This window comes from Bombina bombina, chromosome 3 (genome assembly GCF_027579735.1).
Source record: "Bombina bombina isolate aBomBom1 chromosome 3, aBomBom1.pri, whole genome shotgun sequence".
NCBI classification, from domain to species: Eukaryota; Metazoa; Chordata; class Amphibia; order Anura; family Bombinatoridae; genus Bombina; species Bombina bombina.
Window position 1 is genome coordinate 983,539,597 of NC_069501.1, and position 24,427 is coordinate 983,564,023.

Below are 24,427 nucleotides of genomic sequence, written 5' to 3' on the forward strand. Positions count from 1 at the left end.
TATTTGGAAGGTTCATAAAATATTTTTGTCTAAGTGCTGTGGACTGTGTACATCACTTGAACAGTAAATGATAATGTAACTGCAGCAAAACTGTATTCATTATGGCAAAGTATCATCAGCATTATGGTTCTAGCTGCATATAGCTGGAGAGTGTGCAGTGCATTTTACTGAGGTATTGATTTCCATATATACATGAAGGTCTTCTGCAGTAATAAAACTAGGGTGTCCAGTAGTATAGCAGGCTGTCTAAGAAAATATTTACAAAAATAATGGGCACTTAAATATCCAGTTTTATAAAGTCCCTGAGTGTTAGCTAAATATAAAATGCCTACTATGCCTCAATGCATTACATATACAGTATATGAAGCAGATAGATGTGAGGGGCAGTCAAGGGGATCAAATCACCACTGTTTACATGAATTGCTAGCAATCAATGAAGTAAAATTATTTATTTAAATGTTACTGGCAGCCAAGGGGTACAATGACTGCTTGGTTGTGAAAAATATACATGGTGGGATGTGGGTTTTGCAGGCGCATTGTGTGACCCCACCTAACATTGTGACCACAGGTATGTCCAGAGGACAGCTGGCAACCCTAACCCTATAAAAAAAAAAAAACTATAAAATGTTAAAACTAATAAGTCTGTGGTGTATAATATTGACTGTATGTCTATGGGCTAGATAATAATACTCCAGTTTAAAGCTCTTCTCTTCACCATGGCAACTAGCACATAAGAGTGCGCTCCCACTGAGGATTATGGATCAGATTATATGGCACCTGATTGACTGGATCTTTCACGGCCTACTTTAAAACAAACAAACAGCATCCTTACATTCAATTAAGATTTTGTAAAAAAACAAACAAAAAACCATGGATATCTTTAAGTACACTCAGAAGTACACTTTTATGAGTGGACTAAAAAGATGAATTACACATATTATGTAATGGAAGGTTGCTAAGCAATACTAAAATAAAGTTTGGAAAGTTAAGGGCATGCTAGAGTGTATAGAAAGCTGACTATACAATTATACAGATGGACAGTAAGACCTTTATTGTTTGCAGACTAATACTTTGTATTTTAATCACATATTTAAAGAATAACAATAAAAACATAGAAACTCAAAATGGCGCATAGTCTGTGAGGTACAAATTACATCTGGAAAGTGTCTTAAAGGTAAATGTATGTGTGATTAAATTAAATAATGGAAATTATTATTGCCAGCAAATTCAGTGAAAGGACAAAAGTAGAAGAAAAGATTAAGCAGATGATAAATGTTGTACACTAAAGACAGGAGTGTTATTTTATTATGACAGAGGAACATGCAATGATGATTGTTTTGTTGCTATATATATATATATAGTTTCAATATTAAAAATAAATTCAAATATCAGTTTTCTGTGAATTGAGATTGATGATTACTTTTATTTCAGGTGCTGTGTAACTCTTGTCATTCATATAGGCTTTGAGACGTCTAGATGTGGTGTTGTGTTCTTCTGTTTGCCATGGCGTGGGCCATTTGGTGGCTGCTAAGGGACAGACAGACAATCTCCGGACTTTCAGACAAGCATGTGTTCATCACTGGCTGTGACACAGGATTTGGGAACCTGCTAGCTAAACGACTGAGCAGAAAGGGTTTCCAGGTCTTGGCAGGATGCCTCACACAGTCAGGTGCAGACGACCTGCAGAAAGCTTGTCCTTTGGGTCTGAAAACCACCTTAGTAGATGTTACCAGCCAAGACAGCATCGCTAAGGCAGTAGAATGGGTGAAGACAGAGGTGGGAGACAGAGGTAAGAAAAAAGCAAAACTCTTTAATATATGATGAATGATATGCATGGCTTGGCCTAGCAACTTACTGGTGTAAGCAACTTAAAGGGACATTAAAATGTGTACAACCACGGTAGAAGGGTTACTACTCACAATGGCATTGTTTTCCCTCCTGTACCTGTAGCTCTCTTTAAAGCTGTTCTCTTATTTTTACTCATTACAGAATTAGCTGCTAAAGCGCTGCATTTCATACTGGGCGCTGCCATCTTATAGCTTATGTATTGTTGCATCCTGTGATAGGAGCAGGGCACTTTTTTTTCACAGCTGCACCTTTTACTTCAGTTTAGCTCACACAATAGAGAGCAGAAGTGTTACATTTTTGCAGTTTTTTACACAGTTTAAAAGTTACAAAACAAATATAAGCTCCAAGATGGCTGCGTCCAGTGTGAAGATGCAGAGCTTCACTAACTAATCCTTGTAATGGGTTAAAAAATTAGCATAGTCGGATTAGCAGCAGTATAACAAGTTGAAAGTAAAAAGTTAGCATGTGAGCAAAAGACTAATTTCAGGACTTTGGATATTGCAACCACTCTAACTCCTTCCTATAGACTTTTATGGGCACGCTGAAGAAAGACTTTTCAATTTATTCTATTTTTTCTGTTATTATCAACTGCGCTAAAGCTGAAGGTGAATTAGGAATACTTTAAATTCCTATGTTCTTCACTAGAGGAAAATTTTCTTTTTATTTAAAAAAAAAATATATATATATTTATATATATAGTGACAGGGTACAGGACCATGTGTATATCAGTCAGAGGTTACAAAGAGCAATCTATCCCGGTTGTTAAGTGGTTAATGTTTCTCTGTTAGCTAGTACACCTGTTCCTTGTTATTTAGGCCCAGGGCTATATCATAGCTCTGAGAAAGCAGGTAGGGGTCTCAGTATCAGGCTGCACTGGGATGGTGCATGTGGAGACCTGTAAAGGACCTGTCTGCATGGAAATTAAAGGTCTGGTGAGAAAAACATAATTTATGTAAGAACTTACCTGATAAATTCATTTCTTTCATATTGGCAAGAGTCCACGAGCTAGTGACATATGGGATATACAATCCTACCAGGAGGGGCAAAGTTTCCCAAACCTCAAAATGCCTATAAATACACCCCTCACCACACCCACAATTCAGTTTAATGAATAGCCAAGCAGTGGGGTGATAAAGAAAGGAGTAGAAAGCATCAACAAAGGAAATTTGGAAATAATTGTGCTTTATACAAAACAATCATAACCACCATAAAAAGGGTGGGCCTCATGGACTCTTGCCAATATGAAAGAAATTAATTTATCAGGTAAGTTCTTACATAAATTATGTTTTCTTTCATGTAATTGGCAAGAGTCCATGAGCTAGTGACATATGGGATATCAATACCCAAGATGTGGAGTCTTCCACTCAAGAGTCACTAGACAGGGAGGGAATAAAAATAAAAAACAGCGATATTTCGCTGAAAAAATTAATCCACAACCCAAAAAAATAAGTTTATTTTCATGTTTGAAAGAAAAAAACTTAAATCAAAAAGCAGAAGAATCAAACTGAAACAGCTGCCTGAAGAACTTTTCTACTAAAAATTGCTTCCGAAGAAGCAAATACATCAAAATGGTAGAATTTAGTAAATGTATGCAAAGAGGTCCAAGTTGCTGCTTTGCAAATCTGATCAACTGAAGCTTCATTCTTAAAAGCCCACGAAGTGGAGACTGATCTAGTAGAATGAGCTGTAATTCTCTGAGGCGGGGTTTGACTCGACTCAAATAAGCTTGATGAATCAAAAGTTTCAACCAAGAAGCCAAGGAAATAGCAGAAGCCTTCTGACCTTTCCTAGGACCAGAAAATAAAACAAATAGACTGGAAGTCTTCCTGAAATCTTTAGTAGCTTCCACATAATATTTCAAAGCTCTTACCACATCCAAAGAATGTAAGGATCTCTCCAAAGAATTCTTAGGATTAGGACACAAGGAAGGGACAACAATTCCCCTACTAATGTTGTTAGAATTCACAACCTTAGGTAAAAATTGAAAAGAAGTCCGCAAAACTGCCTTATCCTGATGAAAAATCAGAAAAGGAGACTCACAAGAAAGAGCAGATAGCTCAGAAACTCTTCTAGCAGAAGAGATAGCCAAAAGGAACAACACTTTCCAAGAAAGTAGTTTAATGTCCAAAGAATGCATAGGCTCAAATGGAGGAGCCTGTAAAGCCTTCAGAACCAAATTAAGACTCCAAGGAGGAGAAATTGATTTAATGACATGCTTAATATGAACTAAAGCCTGTATAAAACAGTGAATATCAGGAAGTATAGCAATCTTTCTGTGAAATAAAACAGAAAGAGCGGAGATTTGTCCTTTCAAGGAACTTGCAGACAAACCCTTATCCAAACCATCCTGAAGGAACTGTAAAATTCTAGGAATTCTAAAAGAATGCCAGGAGAATTTATGAGAAGAACACCATGAAATGTAAGTCTTCCAAACTCTATAATAAATCTTTCTAGAGACAGATTTACGAGCTTGTAACATAGTATTAATCACTGAGTCAGAGAAACCTCTATGACTTAGAACTAAGCGTTCAATTTCCATACCTTAAAATTTAATGATTTGAGATCCTGATGGAAAAACGGACCTTGAGATAGTAGGTCCGGCCGTAACGGAAGTGGCCAAGGCGGGCAACTGGACATCCGAACCAGATCCGCATACCAAAACCTGTGTGGCCATGCTGGAGCCACCAGCAACACAAAAGACTGTTCCCTGATGATTTTGGAGATCACTCTTGGAAGGAGAACTAGAGGCGGAAAGATGTAAGCAGGTTGATAACACCAAGGAAGTGTCAGCGCATCCACTGCTTCCGCCTGAACATCCCTGGACCTGGACAGGTATCTGGGAAGTTTCTTGTTTAGATGAGAGGCCATGAGATCTATCTCTGGAAGCCCCCACATCTGAACAATCTGAGAAAACACATCTGGATGGAGAGACCACTCCCCTGGAGGTAAAGTCTGGCGGCTGAGATAATCCGCCTCCCAATTCTCTACACCTGGGATATGCACCGCAGAGATTAGACAGGAGCTGGATTCCGCCAAGGCAAGTATCCAAGATACTTCTTTCATAGCTTGGGGAATGTGAGTCCCACCCTGATGATTGACATAAGCCACAGTTGTGATATTGTCTGTCTGAAAACAAATGAACGGTTCTCTCTTTAGCAGAGGCCAGAACTGAAGAGCCCTGAGAATTGCACGGAGTTCTAAAATATTTATTGGTAATCTCGCCTCTTGAGATTTCCAAACCCCTTGTGCTGTCAGAGATCCCCAAACAGCTCCCCAACCTGAAAGACTCACATCTGTTGTGATCACAGTCCAGGTTGGGCGAACAAAAGAAGCCCCTTGAACCAAACGATGGTGATCTATCCACCATGTCAGAGAGTGTCGTACATTGGGATTCAAGGATATTAATTTTGATATCTTTGTATAATCCCTGCACCATTGATTCAGCATACAAAGCTGTAGAGGTCTCATGTGAAAACGAGCAAAGGGGATAGCGTCCGATGCTGCAGTCATGAGACCTAAAACTTCCATGCACATAGCCACTGAAGGGAATGACTGAGACTGAAGGAGCCGGCATGCTGCGACCAATTCTAAACGTCTCTTGTCTGTTAGAGACAGAGTCATGGACACTGAATCTATCTGGAAGCCTAAAAAGATGACCCTTGTCTGAGGAATCAAGAAACTTTTTGGTAAATTGATCCTCCAACCATGTTTCCGAAGAAACAACACTAGTTGATTCGTGTGAGATTCTGCAGTATGTAAAGACTGAGCTAGTACCAAGATATCATCCAAATAAGGAAACACCGCAATACCCTGTTCTCTGATTACAGATAGTAGGGCACCCAGAACCTTTGAAAAGATTCTTGGAGCTGTTGCTAGGCCAAATGGAAGAGCAACAACTTGGTAATGCTTGTCTAGAAAAGAGAATCTCAGAAACTGAAAGTGTTCTGGATGAATCGGAATATGAAGGTATGCATCCTGCAAGTCTATTGTGGACATATAATGTCCTCGCTGAACAAAAGGCAGAATAGTCCTTATAGTCACCATCTTGAAAGTTGGTACTATTACATAACGATTCAAAATTTTTAGATCCAGAACTGGTCTGAATAAATTTTCTTTCTTTGGTACAATGAATAGGTTTGAATAAAGGAACTGTCATGATTACCCCTGAAGACTCCAGGTCTGAAACACACTTCAGAAAAGCCTGAGCTTTTACTGGATTTACAGGGATGCGTGAGAGAAAAAATCTTCTCACAGGAAGTCTTATTTTGAATCCTATTCGATACCCTTGAGAGACAATGCTCTGAATCCAATGATTTTGGACAGATTTTATCCAAAAATCCTTGAAAAACCTTAATCTGCCCCCTACCAGCTGAGCTGGCATAAGGGCCGCACCTTCATGCTGATTTAGGGGCTGACTTTGGTTTCCTAAATGGCTTGGATTTATTCCAATTTGAGGAAGGCTTCCAATTGGAAGCAGACTCCTTGGGGGAAGGATTGAGTTTTTGTTCCTTATTCTGACGAAAGCAACGAAAATTATTAGAAGCCTTAGATTTACCCTTAGGTTTTTTATCCTGAGGCAAAAAAACTCCTTTTCCCCCAGTGATAGTTGAAATAATAGAATCCAACTGAGAACCAAATAAATTATTACCTTGGAAAGAAAGAGATAGTAATCTAGATTTAGATGTCATATCAGCATTCCAGGATTTAAGCCACAAAGCTCTTCTAGCTAAAACAGCTAAAGACATGGATCTAACATCAATTTTGATAATATCAAAAATGGCATCACAAATAAAATGATTAGCATGTTGCAGTAAGCGAACAACGCTAGATATGTCAGAATCCAATTCGTGTTGCGCTAAATTCTCCAACCAGAAAGTTGCAGCCGCAACATCAGCCAAAGAAATAGCAGGTCTGAGAAAATGACCTGAATATAAATAGGCCTTCCTTAGATAAGATTCAAGCTTCCTATCTAAAGGATCCTTAAAGGAAGTGCTATCTTCCATAGGAATAGTGGTACGTTTAGCAAGAGTAGAAATAGCCCCATCAACTTTGGGGATTTTTTCCCAAAACTCTATAGATTTTGCTGGTAAAGGATACAATTTTTTAAACCTTGAAGAAGGAATAAAAGAAGTACCTGGCTTATTCCATTCCCTAGAAATCATATCAGAAATAGCCTCAGGAATGGGAAAAACCCCATGGGAAACCACAGGAGGTTTAAAAACAGCATTTAAACGTTTATTAGAGACTGAACGTCAATAGGACTGGTTACCTCAATATCCAAAGTAATTAACACTTCTTTTAATAAAGAATGCATATACTCTATTTTAAATAAATAAGTAGATTTGTCAGTGTCAATGTCTGAGGAAGGATCTTCTGTTTCAGATAGATCCTCATCAGAAGAGGATGAATTATTATGTTGTTGGTCATTTGAAATTTCATCAGCTAAATGAGAAGTTTTAAAAGACCTTTTACGTTTATTAGAAGGTGGAAATGCAGACAAAGCCTTCATAATAGAATCAGAAACAATTTTTTTAAAATTTACAGGTATATCATGCACATTAGAAGTTGAAGGAACTGCAACTGGCAATGTACTATTACTGATGGGAACACTATCTGCATGTAAAAGTTTATCATGACAACTATTACAAATGACATTCGGTGGAATAATTTCTACAATTTTACAACAAATGCACTTAGCTTTGGTAGGAGAAACTTCTGAGACAGGATCAGAATGGGACATCTTGCACAATGTAAGAGAAAAAACAACATATAAAGCAAAATTATCTATTTCCTTATATGACAGTTTCAGGAATGGGAAAAAATGCAATAGCATAGGCCTCTGAAAGCAAAAAGCAAGAGGCAAACAAACAAGGGGTATTGAAATAATGAAAAAATGACCGGAAATGACACACTTGCGTCACTAATGACGCCGCCGTGTGAAAGGTCTCGGCGTCACGTATGACGCCGGAAATGACGAAGTTGCGTCATAAACGTACTTTTTCACGCCAAAATAAAGTTTAGCATTTGACGCACCCGCGGGCCTAATACCCGCAATTGCAAGAAGTAGTCAATTGAAAAAAGACTAAACCCTAGGTAAGAAATACATTTCTTAAAAATGTTTACATTCCCAAATATGAAACTGACAGTCTGCAGAAGGAAATACATGAACCTGACTCATGGCAAATATAAGTACAATACATATATTTAGAAATTTAAATAAATGCATAAAGTGCCAAACCATAGCTGAGAGTATCTTAAGTAATGAAAACATACTTACCAAAAGACACCCATCCACATATAGCCAAACCAGTACTAAAACAGTTATTAGTAGAGGTAATGGTAAATTGAGAGTATATCGTCGATCTGAAAAGGGAGGTAGGAGATGAATCTCTACGACCGATAACAGAGAACCTATGAAATAGACCCCCGTTAGGGAAATCATCGTATTCAAATAAGTGATACTCCCTTCACGTCCCTCTGACATTCGCTGTACTCTGAGAGGAATCGGGCTTCAACAATGCTGAGAAGCGCATATCAACTTAGAAATCTTAGCACAAACTTACTTCACCACCTCCATAGGAGGCAAAGTTTGTAAAACTGAATTGTGGGTGTGGTGAGGGGTGTATTTATAGGCATTTTGAGGTTTGGGAAACTTTGCCCCTCCTGGTAGAACTGCATATCCCATATGTCACTAGCTCATGGACTCTTGCCAATTACATGAAAGAAACTGTTATGTTTTGTAAAAGCTGTGAATGCTTGTTTGTTTTTCACTGGGGCCAGAGTAGCTGGACCAGTAATAGTAGTTAGGGAAACTACTGTTAGTCAGGAGTAGGCCTTTTTGTTTTTTATTTTGTGTTGCTGCTGAAAAGCATTTTTAAATTAAAGGGGAAGTATACCCTGACTCTGGAAAAAGACTGTTTTACTTTTTTTTTTTATTTATGTTTTCTTTTTATTTTCAATTCAAGACATTAGGTGAACAAATAAAAACATAACATAACAGTTTACCGTCATATCATAACAATAAGAATTTTTACCCAAAAAGTAGGAGCTAGGTGAGGAATAACATAGCGTTTAAGATTGTTTTACTTTTATTAAAGAAAAGTTTCATACAAGATACAGTTGCCTGACCATATTGGCAGTCGCCTTTCCACAAATTGTGGTAGCAGTGGGATTGGTGTCGCACCGGCTTAACTGATACAAGAGCCTTAAAGGTACGGAACCCACAAAAAAAAAAATGGAGCATATTGTAAAGGCCCTGCTACTGGCTACTTCGGTGCAGCAGGAGACTAACAGGCAAGCTGCAGCTTCTGTAGCAGCCCAACAGGAAACTAACAGGCTCCTAGCTAGACAAATTGGAGCTTTAAGTGAAACACAGAAAGAGATCCTGGAACGCCTTAGTACCCAAAGGGTACCTGCGCAAGCTGGAGGGGTAAGCAGGATGCAAGCAAGCAGCAATGACTCCAAATGATGATGTGGAGACCTACCTGCTCACGTTTGAATGAACGGCCACCCGTGAAGCTTGGCCTCCAGAGCAGTGGGCCGGTATAATTGCAGAAAAATCTTATTACAACCTAGAAGAGGAGGCTGCTGCAGATTACCAAAAATTAAAGGCTGAAATTCTGGCCCGGTTGGGGGTGACAGTGACTGTAAGAGCTCAGCTCTTCTATAAATGGCGATTTAATAAAGGAAAGGCTCCCAGGTCACAGATGTTCAATCTAATTCATCTGGCTTAGAAATGGCTCAAACCAGAGAGTCAAAGTCCTGCACAAATCGTGGAGACCCTGATGCTAGACAGATTTTTGAGAGAGCTTCCCCATGGTCTACGTGAATGGGTCAGTCAAGGAAACCCCACAACCTATGATAGCAGGGTAGCTCAAGTAGAACCATATCTGTCTGCAAAGGACTTTGAAAAGTCTTCCGCTAAGGCATTTGCTTTGATTCCGTGGCCAAGACCCCGAAAGGGTGAGCCTGAAGCGGAGTCTGGATTGGGAGTGCCTTTGCAAAGGACAGACTTTAGAGACCGCACTACAGTTAAAGAGGATCGCTTCGGTGGAAATACTCTAATCTGCTTTGAGTGTGTCAGAAAAGGACATGTTAGGGCAATGTGTCCTAACCTCGCAGAACCGATGCAGTGTGGACTAGTGGAGGATCCTATAAACTTTTGTGGACTATTATATTTAGCTGGACTGGTGGAAAGTTCAAATACCTATAGAGTTACAGTGCTTATGAACAATCAAGCAATAGGGGCACTAATTGACTCTGGTAGTGCCTTGACTTTGGGGGCAGGTGGCTTAATCAAGCCTGCTAATGTACAAAAACATAAAACAATGGGAGTGCTTTGTATTCATGGGTGCACTGTACGATATCCAACTATCAGTGTAGAGGTTTTTGTGCAAGGAAGACTAGTAAAGATCTCAGCAGTAGTAGTAGCAATTGGCCAAGCCCAATCATACTAGTGCCTAAACCTGATGGGTATATCAGGTTCTGTAACGACTTTAGGAAATTAAATGAGATCACAAAGTCTGATGCATAGCCCATGCCTTGGGTCGATGAATTAGTAGAGAGACTAGCAAAGGCCAGATTTCTCTCTGTTTTGGACCTGACAAAGAGTTACTGGCAAATACCGTTAACAGAGCAGGCCAGAGAGAAAACTGCATTTGCTACGCCCAATGGGCTATTTCAATAAAATTAATGCCTTTTGGACTCCATGGAGCCCCAGCAACCTTTCAAAGGTTGATGGACAAGTTGCTTAGACCTCATGCCATGTATGCTGCTGCATATCTGGATGATGTGATCATTCATAGCTCAGACTGGGATTCCCAACTAAAAAAAGTGCAGGCAGTGTTGGACACATTTAGAAAGGCGGGGCTGACAGCCAACCCTTCTAAATGTACTATCGGTTTGGCTGAGGCTAAGTACTTGGGATATGTGGTTGGGAGAGGAATGGTAAAGCCCCAACTTAACAAGATAGAAGCTATACAGCACTGGCCAAGGCCACTGAGGAAGAAGCAAGTCAGAGCCTTTCTAGGTATCGTAGGCTACTACCGGAGGTTCATTCCCCATTTTGCCACAAGGGCAGCTCCCCTCACTGACCTTACTAAAACAAGGAGCCCAAACACTGTAAGGTGGGACAGCAAAGCTGAAGAATCTTTTGCTGATCTACGTGCAGCACTTTGTGGAGAGCCTATCCTTGTGGCTCCTGACTTTAGTAAGGAATTCTTCCTCCAGACAGATGCGTCTGGGGTTGGTTTAGGTGCCGTACTCTCTCAATATGATGGGAATGAGAAACATCCTGTTCTCTATCTGAGCAGGAAACTGTTGCCCCAGGAACAGCACTATACTACGATAGAGAAGGAGTGCTTAGCAATTAAGTGGGCTTTGGAAACGCTCCATTATTATCTATTGGGCAGGCGATTTACCCTTGTCACTGATCATGCCCCCATTAAAGTGGATGCACACCAACAGGGACAAGAACTCAAGAATCACCAGGTGGTTCTTGTCTTTACAACCTTTTACTTTTGTGGTGAGACACAACGCAGGTCTTCTTCATGGAAATTCTGATGCCCTTTCGAGGGCACATGCCCTGATGGCGGTAGCCGCTTCAAACGCCTGTGTTAAGCTGGGGAGGGGGATATGTTTCAGGGTACAGGACCATGTGTATATCAGTCAGAGGTTACAAAGAGAAATCTATCCCGGTTGTTAAGTGGTAATGTTTTTCTGTTAGCTAGTACACCTGTTCCTTGTAAATTAGGCCCAGAGCTATATCATAGCTCTGAGAAAGCAGGTAGGGGTCTCAGTATCAGGCTGCACTGGGATGGTGCATGTGTAGACCTGTAAAGGACCTGTCTGCATGGAAGTTAAAGGTCTGTTGAGAAAACTGTTTTGTTTTGTAAAATCTGTGAATGCTTGTTTGTTTTTCACTGGGGCCAGAGTAGCTGGACCAGTAATAGTAGTTAGGGAAACTACTGTTAGTCAGTCTCCTAACAGGAGTAGGTCTTTTTGTTTTGTATTTTCTGTTCCTGCTGAAAAGCATTTTTCATTTAAAGGGGAAGTATACCCTGACTCTGGAAAAATACTGTTTTACTTTTATTAAAGAAACGTTTCATACAAAATATAGTTGCCTGCCATATTTGCAGTGGCCTTTCCACAATATATATATATATATATATATATATATATATATATATATATATATATATATATATATATATATATATATGTACTGTATATATATTTATTAATATTTTTTGTAAAATATAAATCTCTACCTATACATCTATATGAATATATAGATATAGATATATAAATATATATTGTATATATATATATATATATATATATATATATATATATATATATATATATATATATATATATACAAAGAAATATATATTTTAAAATAAAAAAAAAATCGGGATCGGGATGATTTTAATCCTCCACCTAAAAGGTGGCAGACAAGTTAAGAAGCAGCGGTCTTACAACTGCTGCTTCTTAACTTCCGTTTCAAGCGAGCCGGAAAACGATGGGACTCCGAAGCAGCATCCGCTGCTTCATAAATGGAGCCAATGGAGTCCTTTCCAGTCAAACACTTTGCCATATATCATTTCCATTTTTAACCCTTTTAAAACCTTTTTATCAATATCAAATTTATATATATATTTTTTAAATAAAAGTGTATATATGAGTGTAATACTTATTTTTTTTTATATATATTTTTGTTTAGTTAATTGTTTTTTTAACCCTTACACTTTACTTCAGGTCTCAGGTTGCACTAAATAGTCTAGCACAGTTTTGTCTTATGCTCAAGCACAAACTATAACTTTCAACTTGTAATATAAACGCTAATTAGTGTGGTTGCGATATCCATTGAAAGTATAGGTTGCGCTAGAGCGATGTCGCCATGCTAACCCTTCTCTGGTAAATGGAATTTACCATGGACGTATAATATCAAGTGGCACACTAATGTTAGGACGGTCCTGTGATATTTCTTATCGTGTCCCATGCTATCATTAGCGCGCCACTTGTAATCTGGCCTATAAATAAGTTAAATGGTGGGTGGAGTTTGGATTTTTTTAAAAAATTGCAGCAAGCAAGGTTATAACTCAATAAAGATATTTGCAGAAAAATTGTGCAATTACAATGTGTTTTTTCTCCCATTAAAGGGATTCAAAGAGACATCGTACCATGGATACTGATGTCGCCCCTGCGTGTGTGACACGAAAACTTAGGAACATGATTTTTTTTTTACAGACCTAACCTACATTTTGAAATGCCCCCTTTTAGATAAAACAAAGAGAAAAAATGACTACAATATCCCTTTTAATAGTGAAAATATGTGACTGATTTTCTTACAATCCCACATCTAAATACTTTCCCTTTTTAGTATCAGTAACTAATTGGGGCGATTTGAGTCTTTCCGAAACCCATTTATCAGCACGTTTTCTGCTTCCAATCTGTTTTTTTTTCTTTTAAGTTCTGAGTGATCACAATTCAAGCAATAACATAATTTCCGTATTGAAATAAAGTTCAGATAGGATTCAAGCAAATAGTGGGAAAATCGCCCATTCAATGCAGCAACAGCACATTTTTTGGACAACAAAATGTAAACATCAAATTTAACACACAAATGGTGTTTATGAAGTGCAAAACTGGCCTTTTTGACATGTTTGTGAGTACTCCAAGATGGTCTTGACTAATTCTATTATCTTGAGTATGTGCAATACATTTTGAAATGATCACAGACGCCATTTTAGATCTATATATATCAATATATGGCCTAGATTAAATAAATCTATATTCAGCACTATCTTACAGTCCATTGGTAGTGGGTGGGACAGATACGTGGTCACAGCTGACAAGTTCTGCAGGAAACACAAGATGACATCAAGGGCCGAATTTAATAAGCAACAAACGCTGCTTTATCTGCCCGAAGTTTCCGGCTCGCAGAAATGGCAGTTAAGAAGCAGCGTTTGTAAGACCGCTGCTCCTTAACTTGTCCGCCATCTTTTAGGTGGCGGACTGCAATTATCCTGATCAGATACCATTGAGATGATTGACACCCCCTGCTAGCGGCCGCGAATTTGCAGGGGGCGACATTGCACAAGCATTTCACAAGAAATGCATGTGCAATGTTAAATGCCAACAGCCTATGCATTTAGAGATGCCGGGTGGACATGATTCGCTATAGCATTTTCGTGATGCTAAATTACATTCATTTCATGATCATAAATGGGTATATCATCATTCATGTATTGTAACCGGGATTTAACAGCTTGCCATTCCATTTTGTTTATTGGTAACCAAGATCTTTTTCACTGGTTTTTACAGTAAACATAAGTCTCAAAAATCGTGTTTTGAAAAAAAGTGATTTACAATATCTAGAACCTCATGTCGCCATCTTCTTACAGTAACAGATATTCTACAAAGACAAACCTAGTTCTGTACAGTGAGGTTTGGAACTTTTGGTGATATTTTAGACATTGTTACTTAGCAGTTTCATGATTTACAGTGTCAGATAGGTTGCATTTATCGTTACACTTCTCATAAACACTACTCTATCCAATTGCAAAACCCACACATACTCCACTAACCCTTTTGGGATTTCAGTGATTCCAAGTGCTGTTGCAGGAAAATGGAGATCAAATCTCGTGTGAGTTAACAATCTTGGCTTTGTTTGACTTGAAAAGATTGTGATCACTTTGTTAACAGAAAAAATAAATATCTTTCTGTTTTTCCAACATTAGGGAAAAAAGGAAAGATTGGTATCGACCCTTAATTCAGAAACAAAGTCAAATTGAAAAAAAGCTCCCAACATTATTTCTTGTCACATTCTTATATCCTACAGATTTCAGGTACACAAATTATATTTCTTTTTGACACAAGATGATACTTAATTGGCAACAAAATGGTTAAGCTTTACATGAATTAATGATGTCATTTGATCATATCGTCTGCATAGGTTTATATGGGTTGGTTAATAATGCTGGCATAGCTAATCCCATTGGACCCACCGAGTGGATGACTGTACAAGACTATCGGAAAGTGATGGAGGTCAACACATTTGGGACAATTGCAGTGACACTGGCATTTTTACCACTGCTAAAGAAGGCCCAAGGACGCATTGTGAATATGGCCAGCATTCTTGGGAGACTCTCAGCAAATGGGGGCGGGTACTGTGTCTCAAAATTTGCAGTGGAAGCATTCTCTGACAGTCTAAGGTACAGTACGCACAGCATGACACAAACTATCGTTTTAAATTACAGGTTAATCTAGTATCTATATAAATGTAATAATAACCACTTGGAGGAGCCAATCAAGAATTGTTACTGGGGTAGACAAGGCTAGCCACAGTCATTATTTTAGCAAAATATTAATTGTTTTCAAGTTCCTTATTTTATAATCTATGCTGAAGCCAAATAAGGTACATATATGTAGCAGGGTTAGGCTTTTGAAAATGTCCATTTTTCTTTCTAGTTGCCATAATTGGAAAACTCTTAATTTTCTGACATATTACTAGAAAATGGGGCAAACAAAATAAAAAATATTGCAAAGTTTTTTTAGTATTTACTGTCCCTTTAGTATTTACTGTCCCTTTAATTAATTTATTGAACAATGAATTGATATCCAGTTTTCCAAAGCACACAAGTTAAAGGAGTCCATGCTAACAAATATGCTAAATGTATATGAAACAGTGCTCCTTTAGTAAAAAAAAGTAAAATTAAATATAATAAAATTTTAAAAGATTGTCAGTTCAAACTGCTCTAGAAGATTTTTAAAATATATATATTTATACAGACAGTGAGTGAAAGAGAGAGAGACATAGGGAGAGACGAAGAGTAAATTAGTGGTCAGAGAGAGGAAGAGTGGTATTTGTACATAGTAGTTTTGTTGTTATTTTCTACTGACCATAAGCAAGAAACTAACAGGAGTTAGAGCATGTGTCTCCTAGCAACCACTTACAAAGAGAAAGCTCCTTCTTTGCCTTCCTGTAGAGGCCGCTACCCCCTTGTTGGGCTGTGACAGGAAGTAATGGACACTGCACAAACAAAGTTAAAAAAATAAATAATAGGTAAAGTCCTTTTAAAATGATAATACATGTTGGAATGATTTCAATCAATATAAACCACTGTATTTTAATTAAAACAATGAAACAGACTGTATACATTTGGTGAAATGTTTTATTGTGTGAAAAAATGTAGGTGCCTGAGACATGACTGACTCACCTGTAACTATATCACTACAATCTGTCTCCAGCCACCCAAAATAAACATTGAACTTACTTGTCACCCAGCCAGATAGGATAAACATACTCTACAGGGTTTTCAATTAGTTTGCAAATCATTAAAGGCAAATCATTATTTTTAAACATAGAGCAAATAAAATCTGTAAAGGTTGAAGTCGATGAACTTTTTATCTTCTTTCAAACCCTTCTACATTATTCCTATTGTACTATGTTGACATAAATTCAAATGTAATTACTAATAACGTGTGTAATTGTGCATAGTGAAAAAATTGAGATGCACTTATATTACTTTTTCTGCAATTTAACTGCAGGGTTGGGTTCTAAACTCTAAACATTCTACACATCGATTGCATGACCAATGCAATATATTGTAGCTATATTAGGGTTTATTTTATAGGTAAGTATTTAGTTTTAAATAGGAATAATTTATTTAATTATAGTAAATTTATTTAGATTAATTTAAATTATATTTAATTTAGGGGGGTGTTAGGGTTAGACTTAGGTTTAGGGGTTAATAACTTTATTATAGAAGCGGCAACGTTGAAGGCGGGAGATTAGGGGTTAATAATTGTAGGTAGGTGGCGGCGATGTTAGGGAGGGCAGATTAGGGGTTAATACAATTTATTATAGTGTTTGCGAGGCGGGAGTGCGGCAGTTTAGGGGTTAATACATTTATTATAGTGGCGGCGAGGTCCGGTCGGCAGATTAGGGGTTAATAAGTGTAGGTAGGTGGCGGCGACGTTGGGGGGGGGCAGATTAGGGGGTAATAAATATAATATAGGTGTCGACGATGTTAGGGGCAGCAGATTAGGGGTTCATAGCTATAATGTAGGTTGGGGCGGTGTCCGGAGCGGCAGATTAGGGGTTAATAAGTGTAAGGTTAGGGGTGTTTAGACTCGGGGTTCATGTTAGGGTGTTAGGTGTAGACTTAGAGAGTGTTTCCCCATAGGAAACAATGGGGCTGCGTTAGGAGCTGAACGCTGCTTTTTTGCAGGTGTTAGTTTTTTTTTCAGCCAGCTCAGCCCCATTGTTTCCTATGGGGATATCGTGCACGAGCACGTTTTTCCAGCTTACCGCTACCGTATTGAGGGTTGAAGTGGAGCTAAATTATGCTCAACGCTCCCTTTTCTGAGGCTAAAGCAGCCATTCAGACAACTCTAAATACCAGCGTTGTCTTAAGGGTGCGCTGGAAAAAAAAGGAGCATTAGCACTGCGGGTCTTTACCGACAAAACTCTAAATCTAGGCGTATGTCTCTCGACTGCAAAACAATGCAAATTTTGCAAACAAAAGGAGAATTTTAATAAATGCATTAACAAATATTTGTGTGCAGGTCCTTTCCAATAGACATGTGGACAGCGGAAAAATTTGTTTCGGACTGATTCGGATTTTTTCAATTTTTGTTTTGGGTCGATTCGAATTCGGATACATTCGAATGTATTTGTTTCAGATTCAAATAAATTTGGATGTATTTATTTTGGATTCGATTCGTAAATTTGGAAGTTCGGTATGTGTTATGTTGATTCAGATTGTTCCAAGTTACACAAACGGAATTATTTCACTGTTCTATCTCACTAAATCTCACTAAATTTAATTTTTATACTGAATTGTGATTAGTCCATGGCCATTCGAATGTAACAAATAAATCAGAACTAATTTAGATTTATTCGTTACAAATGCATTCGGATTAGTTTAGTTAAGTTACTAGGGTAATTTGGAAATTCAAATCGATTTGAATCTCCAAATTTGGCTAATTCGTCCTAATTTCGATTCGGAACGAAACTAAACGCACATGTCTACTTTCCAAAGCAGTGCTTTATTACTGATATATAGTAGGGTCCAAAAGTCTGTGTCTGCTACCATAATCTGCTTTAATTTTGGCATCTTCAGAAAACTAATTTGTTTGATAAAATATATAATATATACAGTAATTCTAAATTAAAATGACATAATTTCCTCTAATAAAAGTAAAAAATATGTGTTAGTACACACTGAAATAAATCATTATCAATATTTGATATTGCCACCATTTGCCTTTATCATTGTTTTAAATCTGACTATCCACATTTTTCTAGCATTCCTTTAGATCTTCCCAGAGAGAGTCTTGAGATGTCACTCAGGCATGAGGACCAAATGTTTGCAAGGAAAATTATGAAAAACACCTCTCAGGAGCAGTCTTATCATAGAATTATTTTTGCGAGTGGCGAGCTATCTCACATAGTTCCCTCCTATGTAAAAGTTTGCAATGGAGGACAAGTAGACATGGAGAACTTAGTTTAGATATTTGTAGTTTATTTAATTTATTGATAGTGTAGGTGTATTTGTAACTTAGGTTAGGATTTATTTTACAGGTAAATTGGTAATTATTTTAACTAGGTAGATATTAAATAGTTATTAACTATTTAATAGCTATTGTACTTAGTTAAAATAAATACCAAGTTACCTGTAAAATAAATATAAACCCTAAAATAGCTACAATGTAATTATTAATTATATTGTAGCTATCTTAGGGTTTATTTTATAGGTAAGTATTTAGTTTTAAATAGGAATATTTTAATTAATAATATTAATATTAATTATATTTATTTTAATAAGAATTTAGTTAGGGTTAGATAGGGTTAATATAGTTAATATATATAATCTAATAACTATATTAACTATATTAACCCTAATATAATTAGGATTAATATAGTTAATATATATATAATATAATAACTATATTAACTATATTAACCCTAATATAATTAGGGTTAATATAGGTGGCGGCGGTGTAGGAGGGGCAGATTAGGGGTTAATCTATTTAATATAGGTGGCGGCGGTGTAGGGGGATTAGATTAGGGGGTAATACATTTATTATAGGTGGTGGCAGTGTAGGGGGATTTAGATTAGATGCAAAAGAGCTGATTACTTTTTATGCCCTGCAAAAAGCCCTTTTAAGGGCTGGTAAAAGAGCTGATTACTTTAGGGCAATGGCCCGCAAAAAGCCCTTTTAAGGGCTGGCAATAGAGCTGTTACTTTGGGGCAATGTCACGCAAAAGACCCTTTTAAGGGCTGGTAATAGAGGTGATTACTTTAGGGGGATTAGATTAGGGGTTAATAATTTTAATATAGGTGGCGGCGGTGTAGGGGGATTAGATTAGGGGTTAATAATTTAAATATAGCTGGCGGCGGTGTAAGGGGATTAAATTAGGGGTTAATAATTTTAATATAGCTGGTGGCGGGGTAGGCGCTCACATTAGGGGGTAGTTAATATAGATGGCGGCGGTGTAAGGGGCTCACATTAGGGGTAGTTAATATAGATGGCGACGGTGTAAGGGGCTCACATTAGTGGGTAGGTAATATAGATGGCGACGGTGTAAGGGGCTCACATTAGGGGGTAGGTAATATAGATGGCGGCGATGTAAGGGGCTCACATTAGGGGGTAGGTAATATTGATGGCGGCATGGTAAAGACTCACATTAGGGGGTTATACATTTAATTTAGGTGGCAGCGGGGTCCGGGAGCGGCGGTTTAGGGGTTAAACACTTTATTAGGGATTGCGGCGGGGGATCGCGGTTGACAGGTAGATAGACATTGCGCATGCGTGAGGTGGTAGGTTTTACTTAGCAGTTCGCGGTTGACAGGTAGATAGACATTGCGCATGCGTTAGGTGTTAGGTTTTATTTAGCAGCCAGTTTAGGGAGCTACGGGGCTCCAATACACAGCGTAAGGCTTACTACGCCTGCAATTTGTGGCGAGGTGAAAATGGAGTAAGATTTCTCCATTTTCACCACGTAAGTCCTTACGCTGTATATTGGATACCAAACTGCGCGGGTTTGGTATACCTGTCTATGGGCCAAAAGACTACGGCCAAAGACAAAAATATACGAGCGTAACTTCTAGGTTACGTCGTATATGTGATACCAAACCCGCGCAAAATTTGGCGTCGCCGGCTTTTGCGGGTGACGCTGCATATCGGATGGGGCCCCTAGTGCTTAAATTATGATTGATGCTGTGTATATTTATTATGATTTATTCCACTGTAATTTACATACAAATTTTACAATTTTGTTTTTGATTCACTTAAACAATTTTTATGTGAATGGTTCAGTTATTCGTTTTGTATAATTTTTAAAACTACAATTTTTATTGTGCACTTTTGTAATGAATGCATCTCCTTCCCATACCAAAATGCCATATACGCCCCTTAGCTACACACCCTGTTTTCAGGGTAAAAAGTGTCTTTAGATTATTCCACCAGGGAATAGAAGTACGTGTGACCAGAGACCTTTAGATCATTGGGGCCCTATGTGTTTTATCTTCTATCATTTACATTTATTTTTCAAAATTGTTCAATGGGGTGAGATTTGGTTGTGGAGGGAAATCATCCATAACAGCACTCTTTGCTACTCCTTGGACTACAGATACATCTTGACACAGCTTTGATGTGTGTTTATGATTGTTTTCATACTGGGAAATGAATCATCTTGCTAGAAACAGTGGCATTGCCTTGTATAATACTTGTCTTTGACCTTATGCAATTTACCAACCACAGGAAAGGCCTAGCATTCCTGTAGGTTCTACACACTGTGGAGTTTACTGCTTTTTCTGACGTCTCATCACATAAACTCTGTGATTGCAACACATTTTTATTTGTCAGTAAACAGGACTTTTTCAAGTCTTCCATTGAAATTTCTTAAATTGTTTGGCCCATGTTAAATGTTTAGACCTGTTTTTAAGTGAAGGAGTGGTTGCCATAAATACCATTTTAGCAACAGCCTCCTGAATACTTAGACTTATTTAATTTTTAGTGTGATCAATATTCTAGCACCTATATATTGTGCATCTAGTTAAAAGGGGGTAAAGAGAATAGGGAAATGCAATTGAAATCTGTATTAGTCATCCAGGGCTAAAATACTCACGCACAGCATCAATAAAGCATTGTTGTTCTTCATCTTTGTTGGGTCCACAAGGCACCACGGTCCATGAAAAAATTCACTGTGAGTAATTCTGCAGCAATATTGTGCATCTGTTTCCAACCTGCCAAAGGAAAAGAACATGATCTATAAGAATCATCTGTAGCGTCAATACTGGATGTCCTACAAAATTCATAACAACAGTCTGTTCACCAGTTCCAGTGCTCAGTGCCTTATGAATTGTAAACCGGTTACTGGCTAATGAATAGCCAAGTAGTGGTAAAGAAAGGAGTAAAAAGCATCAACAAAGGAATTTGGAAATAATAGTGCTTTATACAAAAAATCATAACCACCATAAAAAGGGTGGGTCTCATGGACTCTTTCCAATATGAAAGAAATTAATTTATCAGGTAAGTTCTTACAAAAATTATATTTTCTTTCATGTAATTGGCAAAAGTCCATGAGCTAGTGACGTATGGGATAGTAATATCCAAGATGTGGAACTCCACAGAAGAGTCACTAGAGAGGGAGGGATAAAATAATAACAGCGGACCAAAGCCTGTACAAAGCCTGTACAAAACAATGACTATCAGGAAGCTTAGCAATCTTTCTGTGAAATAAAACAGAAAGAGCAGAGATTTGTCCCTTCAAGGAACTTGCAGACAAACCCTTATCCAAACCATCCTAAAGAAACAGTAAAATTCTAGGAATTCTAAAAGAATGCCAGGAGAATTTATGAGAAGAACACCATGAAATATAAGTCTTCCAACTCTATAATAAATCATCCTAGAAACAGATTTATGAGCCAGTAACATAGTATTAATCACTGAGTCAGAGAAACCTCTATGCCTAAGCACTAGGCATTCAATTTCCATACCTTCAAATTTAATGATTTGAGATCCTGATGGAAAAAAAACGGACCTTGAGACAGAAGATCTGGCCTTAATGGAAGTGGCCAAGGTTGGCAACTGGACATCCGAACAAGATCAGCATACCAAAACCTGTGAGGCCATGCTGGAGCTATCAGCAACACGAACGATTGTTCCATGATGATCTTGGAAATCACTCTTTGAAGAAAAACCAGAGGCGGAAAGATATAAGCAGGTTGGTAACACCAAGGAACTGCTAACGCATCCACCACTTCCGCATGAGGATCCCTGAACCTGGACAGGTACCTGGGTAGTTTCTTGTTTAGATGAGAAGCCATCAGATCTATTTCTGGAAGACCCCACATCGGAACAATCTGAGAAAACACATCTAGAAGGAGCGACCACTCCCCCGGATGTAGAGTTTGACAGCTTAGATAATCCGCTTCTTAATTGTCTATACCTGGGATATGAACCGCAGAAATTAAACAGGAGCTGGATTCCACCCAAGCAAGTATCTTTCATAGCTTGGGAGCTGTGAGTCCCACCCTGATGATTGACATATGCCACAGTTGTGATATTGACTGTCTGAAAACAAATGAACGGTTCTCTCTTCAACAGAGACCAAACCTGAAGAGCCCTGAAAATAGCACAGAGTTCTAAAATATTGATTGGTAACCTCGCCTCTTGAGGTTTCCAAATCCCTTGTGCTGTCAGAGATCCCCAGACAGCTCCCCAACCTGAAAGACATGCATCTGTTGTGATCACAGTCCAGGTTGGACGAACAAAAGAGGCCCCTTGAACTATACGATGGTGATCTAACCACCAAGTCAGAGAGAGTCGAACATTGGGATTTAAGGATATTAATTGTGATATCTTTGTATAATCCCTGCACCATTGGTTCAGCATACAAAGCTGGAGAGGTCTCATATGAAAACGAGCAAAGGGGATCGCGTCCGATGCTGCAGTCATGAGACCTAAAACTTCCATGCACATAGCTACTGAAAGGAATGATTGAGACTGAAGGTTCCGACAAGCTGAAACCAATTTTATTTGTCTCTTGTCTGTTAGAGACAGAGTCATGGACACTGAATCTATCTGGAAACCTAAAAAGGTGACCCTTGTCTGAGGAATCAAGGAACTTTTTGGTAAATTGATCCTCCAACCATGTCTTTGAAGAAACAACACTAGTACCAAGATATCGTCCAAATAAGGAAACACCACAATATCCCGTTCTCTGATTACAGAGAGTAGGGCACCGAGAACGTTTGAAAAGATTCTTGGAGCTGCCGCTAGGCCAAATGGAAGAGCAGCAAATTGGTAATGCTTGTCTAGAAAAGATAATCTCAGAAACTGATAATGATCTGGATGAATCGGAATATGAAGATATGCATCCTGTAAGTCTATTATGTACATATAATGCTCTTGCTGAACAAAAGGCAGAATAGTCCTTATAGTCACCATTTTGAAAGTTGGTACTCTTACATAACAATTCAAAATTTTCAGATCCAGAACTGGCCTGAATTAATTTTCTTTCTTTGGGACAATGAATAGATTTGAATAAAACCCCAGACCCTGTTATTGAAACGGAACTGGTATGATTACCCTTGAGAGACAATTCTCTGAATCCATTGATTTTGGATAGAATATGCCCAAATGTTTTGAAAGAATCTTAATCTGCCCCCTACCAGCTGAGCTGGAATGAGGGCTGCTCCTTCATGCAGACTTGGGGGCTGGCTTTGGTTTCTTAAACAGTCTGGATTTATTCCAACTTGAAGAAGGTTTCCAGTTGGATCCAGATTCTTTGGGGGAAGGATTAGGTTTCTGTTCCTTATTTTGTCGAAAGGAACGAAAACGGTTAGAAGCTTTAGATTTACCCTTAGGTCTTTTATCCTGAGGCAAAAAATCTCCCCCCCCCCCCCAGTGACAGTTGAAATAATCGAATCCAACTGAGAACCAAATAACCTATTACCTTGGAAAGAAAGAGATAGTAATCTAGACTTAGATACCATGTCAGCATTCCAATATTTGAGCCACAAAGCTCTTCTAGCTAAAATAGCTAAAGACATACATTTAACATCAATTTTGATGATATCAAAAATGGCATCACAGATAAAATGATTAGCATGTTGAAGCAAGTGAACAATGCTAGACAAATCAGGATCCATTTCCTGTTGCGCTAGACTTTCCAACCAAAAAGTTGATGCAGCTGCAACATCAGCCATAGAAATGGCAGGCCTGAGAAGATAGCCAGAATATAAATAAGCTTTCCTTAGATAAGATTCAAGTTTCCTATCTATAGGGTCTTTAAAAGAAGTACTATCTTCCATAGGAATAGTAGTACATTTAGCAAGAGTAGAAATAGCCCCATCAACTTTGGGGATCTTTTCCCAAAACTCCAATCTAATTGCTGGCAATGGATATGATTTTTTAAACCTTGAAGACGGAATAAAAGAAGTACCAGGCCTATTACATTCCTTAGAAATCATATCGTAGCATCAGGAACTGGAAAAACCTCTGGAGTAACCACAGGAGGTTTATAAACAGAATTTAAACGTTTACTAGTTTTAATATCAAG

At 38.2% G+C, this 24,427-nt stretch overlaps 1 protein-coding gene across 1 annotated transcript in view; it reads left to right on the forward strand.

Moving 5' to 3' along the window:
* RDH5 (retinol dehydrogenase 5) overlaps window positions 1–24,427 on the forward strand; it is a 100,585-nt gene that overhangs the window by 37,885 nt on the left and 38,273 nt on the right. Inside the window, exons 2-3 of the mRNA XM_053704963.1 lie at window positions 1,461–1,789; window positions 14,807–15,065. Of these exons, the coding sequence (XP_053560938.1) occupies window positions 1,477–1,789; window positions 14,807–15,065 (572 nt within the window). The 5' untranslated portion in view covers window positions 1,461–1,476. The remainder of the gene's footprint in view (window positions 1–1,460; window positions 1,790–14,806; window positions 15,066–24,427) is intronic.